At 44.3% G+C, this 9,563-nt stretch overlaps 1 protein-coding gene across 1 annotated transcript; it reads left to right on the top strand.

The window, feature by feature from the left end:
* Positions 1–3,759: 3,759 nt before the first annotated feature.
* Positions 3,760–5,976, top strand: mos (v-mos Moloney murine sarcoma viral oncogene homolog). Its single transcript, XM_028569528.1, has one exon. The coding sequence runs from the start codon at positions 3,885–3,887 to the stop codon at positions 4,890–4,892; it is 1,008 nt and encodes a 335-aa protein (XP_028425329.1). The 5' UTR covers positions 3,760–3,884; the 3' UTR covers positions 4,893–5,976.
* The last annotated feature ends 3,587 nt before the right edge of the window (positions 5,977–9,563 follow it).

Raw genomic sequence — 9,563 nt, 5'->3', positions numbered from 1 at the left:
GATCGTAGAGTTTAGCAAATCCAGCAAAACAAAGATTACATTTTTAAAAGCAGGCTGCCACATAGCCGACTCACAGCCTGAATATACAAACTCTCTGCTTCTGGGGGAATTTCTGACTCTCAAAGTCAGCAAATCTGCCAAATTCTGCTTTGAGTGTCGCGTAATTACAGCTTGAAAACAGTTACCGTCCTATTGGTTTGGCGCGCAACTAGGAGGCCCAAAATTTATTGTGAACCTAAATTGATACGCGGGCCAGATCAAAATGTGCGAGGGGCCTGGTTTGGCCGTCATCTAGTCGTAGGGCGACCACAACGCAGACGCCAGGAAGCAGAAATAGTGTCAACAGTGTGGTTCCGGATGTAAAAATCCTGTTCATGTTCTCCATGAGGATTTTGATTATCAGCCATAATGTCTAAGCCAGGGGTCTTCGACGTTTTTTGGCCAAGGAACCCTTAGCTGAAAGAGAGACATACATAAATTGTTATGATGCATACAATAATAAGCTATTAAAATAAACTTCCTTTGATACACTGAGCTCCTCTCTCCTCTCTCTTTCCATCTGTGTACATCCTTGTCCCAGAAATGTTTTTTTGTTTTTTTCACCCAGCATGTTTCCTTGGATTAGGGTGGCCCCTAAATCATGGTTCCAGCTGTCGCCGTGGTCCTGCTCCGCGCCCTGCTATGCCCTGCTACGTCCTGCTACGCCCTGCTATGCTCTGCTGTACCCTGCTACATCCTGCTACGTCCTGCTACGCCCTGCTATACCCTGCTATGCTCTGCTGTGCCCTGCTACATCCTGCTACGTCATGCTACGCCCTGCTACGTCATACTACGCCCTGCTACGCTCTGCTGTACCCTGCTACGCTCTGCTGTGCCCTGCTATGCTCTGCTACGCTCTGCTATGCCCTGCTACGCTCTGCTATGCCCTGCTACGTCCTGCTATGCTCTGCTGTGCCCTGCTACATCCTGCTACGTCCTGCTACGCCCTGCTATGCTCTGCTATGCTCTGCCCTGCTAAGCTCTGCTGTGCCCTGCTATGCTCTGCTACGCTCTGCTGTGCCCTGCTACGCTCTGCTGCGCTCTGCTATGCCCTGCTACGCCCTGCTACGCTCTGCTGTGCCCTGCTACGCTCTGCTGTGCCCTGCTATGCTCTGCTACGCTCTGCTATGCCCTGCTACGTCCTGCTATGCTCTGATGTGCCCTGCTACGTCCTGCTATGCTCTGATGTGCCCTGCTACAATCTGTAACACCCTGCAGTGTCCTGCTATGACATGAACTACTACAACTACTATTTCTGGTCACTGTTCCATTATCTTTATTCTGACTATTATTGTCACTGTTCATCGCACCAACCAACAGGCACCGTCAGACACCGCCTACCAAGAGCCTGGGTCTTTCCCAGGTTTCTCCTTAAAAGGGAGTTTCTCTCACCACCCAAGGTTTTTAAAAGGAAGATTTCCTCACTAAATGTTTGCTCTTGGGGGAGATAACTCTTGTTGATTTGGCTGAAGGCTCTGGCACACATGGAGGTAATCTGTTGGATTCATGTAAATGTATATTGTCAGACATCTTTTTTTTTTTCCCAATCATCAAACAATAATACGCTGGCCCCCCTGTAGCAACTCTGAGGACCCCCTAGGGGTCCCGGACACGTTATCAACATGGATCAACATGTTATCAAGAATTAAAGCTATAGTGCGTAGTTCCTGTCTCCCCCATGAGGAATTCTAAGTAATGACAATAAAACTGTTGGCGCGTCCAAGCGATACAAGCCTTCTGCGATCGTGCACCGCCCCCTCCCACGGTCCACAAAGCTGCTAGTAGCCAAGGAGGACAGGGAGGATTAAAAAAACATGATGTCATTATCTTCACTCGAGTTTCTGCGCGGGAATGTCGCCAGACGCCACAATCTTCTGAACATAGTCCTACTGAGAAATCCAGAGAGAGTTGTGTGGAGCTGATAGTCTTCATTAGCTTTGTAGCAACTCGTTTGGCGATGGCTTGAATGGAACGGACGTTCATTAATATCAAAAAGTTACGCGCTAAAGCTTTAATAAAAGTCTTAATGAACAGCTTTTATACCTCTTTGGAAATGCCACCCCATGTATTTCCCTGATTTGTGCCGTAATGGCGTAACACATTACATTCACATTTTATGAGGCTACATAAACTGGTAAAACTAACTTTTTACTTACATGTTTACACCAGGTTGCAGTCACGCTGCTTTCTATCCTCTCGTCCGTTTTTTTTCCTCCAGCGCAATGCATGATGGCATATAGGGCTTGGTTGAGTGACCATCGATGTCCACTTCAATGCATTGTGGGATACGTTGAGCCCACCATACAGGGTATAATATTTCTCACTATACATTTGGACAGCGCTACAAAATGGCAAACTGTATAGTGAGTTGGGAGTGATTGAGGACCCAGCACGAGAGGGATGCGGTCTCAAATGAGGAGCGTCTAGGTGAACTCAATCAGGTAAATAGGGCTGTCAGGGTGGAAACAGGAACCAATCAGTGGTGAAGAAAGGAGAGGAAAGGAAGTGAGGTAGGTGAGGAAAGGAAGTGCCAAAATAAGATAAAAAAAGAGATATTTAGTGCAGTACTGCTAAGGAGAGAAAGATACGTGTCAAACTACGTGGGATTAAAGAGAATGCATAATGTATAACAAGTAAATCCTCTTTTACTTAGCCGATGTTCACTCTACAGTTATAGAAACAAGTTCAGTGTTATATCTATATCAGTCAGTCTTTTCATGCCACTTTCTACTTCTATTCCTCTACATTTCAGAGAGAAATATTGTACTTTTTACTCCACTACATTCATCTTTTACAGCTTTAGTTACTAGTTACTTTACACATTAAGATTCCTGCACACTAAACCCATGTAGTTTATAAAATCTGATGTTTGATTCTAAAGTAAACTAGCCAACAATATAACAGCCTACAAGTCCAGCTGAGATGATGAGACCATTAAACACACAACTGGTTGGATCCTTTACACACACTACAATTGGAGGAGATTTCTGCTTTAAGTACTTTTACTACTTTAAGTACATTTTCCTGATGATACTTACATACTTTTACTTGAGTAGCGTTTTCAATGCAGGACTTTTACTTGTAACAGAGTATTTTTTTTCGTGTGGTATTAGTACTTTTACTTAAGTAAAGGATCTGAATACTTCTTCCACCAGAGACAGACTGACAGATGATGCTATCATCCCCATCTTACACTGAAGTTGGGTTTAAGAATGTGATCATCTGTTCCTTGCATGCTGGGGGAAAAAAAAAAAAAGTCTCAGTGAAAACGACTGAACAGGACAAACACAAGCTCTGAGCTGGGTTACATGTTTCTCAGTGGTGCTCCCTCCTCCTCCTTCCCCCCAGCCTCATGCTAAGTCCAACTTGTCCATTTACACTTCTTAAACTGTGTAAATGCACAAAGTTGTCTGATAGGTTGAATATTAAAAAGCCTGCATGTTTTATTTCCAACTATCGATAGATAGTCTAGTCTAGTTGTTAATTAGGCAGCCATGTGGCACGCACACGTGTGGTAGTTACTTTTGACACACATAGGCTAAATATTAGTGTGCTTTACTATCACAGAATGTTAAAAAAAAAAAAAAAAAAAGGGGGTCTCGTTTTACAACGCCCTCCCCTCCTGCAGAAAGTGTAAACTGAGTTGAACCATCGGGATGAACTTGTTGAACCCAAACAGAAAGCATTACATACTCCTCAACACTAAGTGGCGGTGTGGCTGGATGGTGTGTGTGTGTGTTGAAAAGCTTTGAGACTGCAGAGCTGCCAATCAGTCCGCAGCAGACTCCAGGCTGCGCGCACGCACACACACACACAAACAGAAACACAGTCTCCAACCAAGCACGATGCCTTCTCCGATCCCCATAACCCGCCTGCTGCCTAACCAGTCCCTGGACCTCGGGACCTGTAGCAGCCCGCTGGCCAAATACGCCTTTGGCAACACCTTACAAGTCCCCGCTCAGCGGCCCCACGGCAAGGTTGCCAGCCGGCTCTGGTCCACCGTGATCCACTGGAAGGAGCTGCGCTCCGTGGAGCCTGTGGGCTCCGGAGGCTTCGGCTCCGTCTACAAGGCGGAGTACCTCGGGGACACCGTCGCGCTGAAGAGGGTCAAGAAGTGCACCAAGAACAAGCTGGCGTCCCGGCAGAGCTTCTGGGCCGAGCTGAACGCGGCACACCTGCGCCAGGGCAACATTGTGCGCGTCATCGCGGCGACCACCTGCGTGCCGGTGGGTTTTGGAGATGAAAGCAGCATCGGGACGATACTGATGGAGTTCGTGGGGAACAGAAATCTGCAGCACATCATTTACGGATGCGCCGAGCCGCTGGGGGAGGACCGGTGGCTCAGGTACTCCGCAGACATTGCACGCGGTTTGCGCTTTCTGCACTCCCACAGCGTTGTGCATCTGGATATAAAGCCAGCCAACGTGTTGGTGTCCAGCGAAGACGTGTGCAAAATCTGCGATTTCGGCTGTTCCGTGAAGCTGGACCACGGGTGCGAGGAGAGCGCTATCAGCCCCCACGTGAGCCACGTAGGCGGCACGTACACGCACAGAGCCCCGGAGCTGCTGAAAGGCGAGGGGCTGTCTCCCAAAGCGGACATCTTCTCTTTCGGGATCACCTGGTGGCAGCTGATCACCAGGGAGCAGCCGTACACCGGCGACAGACAGCACGTGCTCTACGCGGTGGTGGCGCACAACCTGCGGCCGTCCGTCCAGGACCAACCGGTGTTTGGGACCGAGCGGGGGCGGCTGTGTAGGACTCTGCTGGGCCGGTGCTGGAGCGGAGACGGCCGCTGCAGACCCAGCGCCCAGGAGCTGCTGCCTCGCCTGGAGCAGCTGCGCTCCGACGTATGACTTTATTTTTTATATAACTGGTGCACAGATGTGCGTTTCATAAAAAAAGGGGTCATGTTTTAGAAACATTTTAGAAGGCATGTGTCAGTAGCCTACAGGAGGAAGCGTGGACTATCCATTTTCCTATGGTCACCATAGGCTAATGCCGAACCTGGTTTAAAAAAGCAAACCATTAAGTGCCTTCTTATTTTATGGCGAAAATAGAATGTAACTCATAATTCTAATCCCGACCACCGTAAGATGATATAATGGTTCAGTTCGGCACATGCAGAACCCACGACAAAACACTTGTTGTAATAGAAAACAGCTTTGAAAGAGTTGTCCAACCCTCACTCCTTCTGGGTTCATGCATTTTGGTTGCATACTAGTCTCAAGTAAAATGTATTGTGCACCAGCATTGGTTATTGTGTGCCTAATTGAAGTGGCTCATAATGATGAAGAATAGACACTGTACAGTTGTTTTCTTAGCAGTATGATGTAATTGTGTAGGAAAGAAAGGCGTCTTTAAAAATGTCCTATATTTGAGTGGAATTTGGTACAAAGTCTCTGCACCGCTACAGGTAAAACTATTCATGTATTCTCACTTTTAGTTTTAAAGTATCACTTAAAATTAAAACAAGACAGTCTACAGACAGGCTAATGTATTTGCACATTTTTTCCAATGCAGATTTGCTATTAGTGTTGAAAAAAAGTCAGATACTCCTTAGTATGAAGAAAACAAACTCTGACTTAAGGAGTTGGATGGATAGATGTAGTTATTTCAACTCAATGTCAGAAGATCTTTTACCCCCCTACTGTTGGTTAAAATAGTCACGTTGCCATCACACTATATTACAGGTCCATCTACATAAAAACCATTTTTTAAAGTTTTACTCCTGCACTGATGATCCATCATTGTCGTTTCATTTGACAACTCAAAAACCATCCACATTTACTGTCAGAGTTCTAACCGACTTTGTTTTAGCCATTTTTCTTAAGCTATGGAATCAAATGTGTTGTGAATCAAGTTTTTATTTGCCACGATGAGATTGTAATGTGAGATTTAAGTGTGATAGGTTCATTAAAATTATTTTTATACAATGTATTTGGCGTCTCAGCTCTTCTTGTCGTCGTGTTTTTGCAGGTCAGCGTGTACAGGTCAGACAGACAAACGCAGCGCCCCTTTATTTCGGAGTTTCTTACCTGAAGTGCATTCAGACTTGAGAATTCCACTCGGCAAAAACACAGCTGGTTAGGTGTGTTCAAACCCAGGGCCGTCTCGCGTTTAGATGGCCTCTTTGTGCTTGGGGCCTGTTCCAAGAAGCAGTTTTTACAGAGCTATTTCAAACAACTTTGGCGAGAAAACCTAAGAGCCCTGTCTAATCTAGAACATAGATATACAGTAGATACAAGGGTCATGTTTCAAAACATTGGGGGGGGGTAACCCACTTTCTGCACATTCAGAACATCACCACGTGATTTGGGATGTTTTTGAGGAATCATGTACTGTACATCTCAACAGTCAACAACTTATCTATTGGAGAACGAGACCTTGTTAAAGCCAATAGCTCCTAAGTTTAAATCTACATAGAAGGCATTTCAAATCACAACAAATCACAAATTTGTCACCGTCCTGTTGTGTTCTTTACCCCGTTTTGAGCCCCCTAAATCATGTCTTCTAAATATTGGGGGGGGACATATCCCCTGCAACCCCCGAAATCTACGCCTATGCCTTCATCATCCCGTCGGTTTCCAGCTTGATCCCACTAGGGGATTTTTTTTTTTTTTTTTTTTTTAAATCTTTTTTTGGGGCATTTCTGCCTTTTAATGGAAAGAACAACTAGATATGAAAGGGGAGAGAGAGAGGGGGATGACATGCAGCAAATCGCCACAGGTCGGACTCTAACTCTGGACCAGCTGCATCGAGGTACACACCCCTACACGTGCGCCCGCTCCACCAACTGAGTTAACCTGGCCACCAGCTAGGGGATCTTTTTAAGGGCACTGGGGGGAAAAATCTGTGGGCTCTTGTTTTTAGTGTTTTAGATTATTTTGGGGGGGCTTTTTCCCCTTTATTTGATAGTGACAGTGGATAGACAGGGAAGGTGGGAGAGAGATGGGGGATGACACGCAGCAAAGGGCCGCAGGTCGGACTCGAACCCAGGCCGTTGCAAAGGACTCAGCCTACATGAGGCACACGCTTTGGTGAGCTAGAGGTCGCCCCAGTATTTTAGTGTTTTAAGTCTACTTGGCACTTTAATTTAAATATTGTATATACTATTTGGTAAATCTTACAATCGTACTGTATATACTGTTGTAATCTGTTTCTGTCTGTAACTGATGTTGTGTTTTGTCCCAAACAGGTCTCTCTTGAGAATGAGACCAGGTACCTAAGTTACCAGGGAGATTTATTCTGTACAGCTAGTCTGCTCCTGACCAGGCTAACAGCCAGGCTAACAGCTAGCCTGCTCCTGACCAGGCTAACAGCCAGACTAACGGCTAGTCTGCTCCTGACTAGGCTAACAGCCAGACTAACGGCTAGCCTGCTCCTGACCAGGCTAACAGCCAGGCTAACAGCTAGCCTGCTCCTGACCAGGCTAACAGCCAGGCTGACAGCTAGTCTGCTCCTGACCAGGCTAACAGCCAGGCTAACAGCTAGCCTGCTCCTGACCATGCTAACAGCCAGGCTGACAGCTAGCCTGCTCCTGACCAGGCTAACAGCCAATATTTATTAACCCTGGGGCCTTTTCTGTTCACTCAGCAGTGGTTTTACCTTATTATTATTATTATTATTATTATTATTAGCCTGCATTAAAATACAATGCAGACCTTGCGTTCTGTTACAGAAAGCCATGAACGTGCATCTATCCAAATTACTTAAGCCCGGCTCGACCTAGTCTCTCCTCCTCAGCCCGACTCGACTTAGTCTCTCCTCCTCAGGCTGCACAGATTAGTCTAGGTCAAGCCTTGCTTTATTGGTTATCCTGCATTTATAAGTTCTGCTTTTGTGAAACTGTCCACTGTGTGTCCCAATGAGGTTTCCTGTATAAAGGTTTAAGCTTGCGTGGCCATGCCTAAACATTCATAAACAGGTCTCTGACTCTGAAAAATATTGAAGCTGTGTTTTTATCAAAGTCCAGAAGAGATTAAATGTGAATAAAACTCTACATTTGGGTGAATTAACTGGAAAGATATAGAGCAGAAAACACAAACAAGACTGTCTAAAATATTTTGCTGCATTTCACTAGTCTGAAAACCAACCAGTAGAGACTAGACACGCCTGAGATAAAGGATCCATCACACTTTAGTTTTATTTCCTGTAACAGTTACTGTACATCACTGCAGCATTGTAATGCAAGTGAAGGGACGGAAAGATTTCAAAGTTTTTGTGAGAGTCACATGAGTGAATGTATTCACCGATCGTCTTCCTGCTGTAAGAAACAGCTGCATTTATGTGACATACTGTGAACACGACAACAGGGCAAAAGAGTCACATCAGCACACTATGGCACACAAAACAGAGTTATGCTAATGGAATGGTACACATACAGTACATTAAATACACTGAAAAGGACCAGGTCCTCTGAAGTAGTAGTTGACTTGACAACTTCACTAACTGCACAGCACTCCATTCAAATAATTGCAAAAATACAGAAAGTCTTTATTGAAATGGCATTCTTACTCAACACCGCTACAGGTAAAACTATTCATTTATTCTCATGTTTAGTTTTAAAGTATCACATAATACAAGACCGTCTACAGACAGGCTAATGTTTTAGCACTTTTTTCCAATGCAGATTTGCTATTAGTGTTGAAAAAAAGGCAGTATAAAGAAAAGAAAAGCAACTTTGACTTAACCCTTGTGTGGTCCTCGGGTCAAATTTGACCTGTTTTCAAAGTTTTTTTACATCAGCAATATGGGTTGCTTTGAACCAAAATGCCCAAATGTAACATGGATGCAAGGATCTGCATTCTTTGCAGATCCATGTAAAGTTAATGATTACTTTCAATAAAGTTAATGATTACTTTCATTTTCATTTTGGGTGTTTTATTCAACATGTTTAAACGGTTTTAAAACGGTATATCCTCACTAAACTTTGACATAAGCTGTGATCCACTCAACATCCTTTGATCTTAACTATTAGTCAAAATAATTAATAATTTCTGCCTTTTTAACTCAAAAGTGAGGTATAATGTCAATTTATTAGGTTTATTGACCATGAATTTAAAACATCGTTGAAAAAAAGTGACAAAAACGTATTAAAAAGTGTCAAAAGCATAAAAAAAGAGCCAAAAATGCTGAAAAAAGGCACCAAAAGTTCAATTTCACTTTTGACCTGGATGGGCAACAAGTTCATGGTCGAAGGGAAGAAAACACAAGCGTTAAGGAGTTGGATGGATAGAACTCAATGGCATAAATTCTTCACTTTTTGAATATAAATAGATCTTTTAAACCACTAAACTAACGTTATGTCCCACATTACGTTTGCAGCAAGCATTTTGTTAGAACGTAAAATATCCAAATGTCAGTTTTAGGCTAACTATATGTCTGTAAGTTAAGCTAACACCCGTAACGTCGGACATAACGTTAGCTTTAGAGTCAGAATCCCACAGTCTCTCCATTCTCTTTGCTGATTCCTCAGGTCTGTATCCACTTTTGTATTAATAAAAGCTCAGTTTTTCGGGCAGACA

Source organism: Perca flavescens, chromosome 22 (genome assembly GCF_004354835.1).
Source record: "Perca flavescens isolate YP-PL-M2 chromosome 22, PFLA_1.0, whole genome shotgun sequence".
NCBI lineage: Eukaryota > Metazoa > Chordata > Actinopteri > Perciformes > Percidae > Perca > Perca flavescens.
Note: the sequence above shows the minus strand (reverse complement) of the source record. Positions and strands in the feature narration are given on the sequence as shown.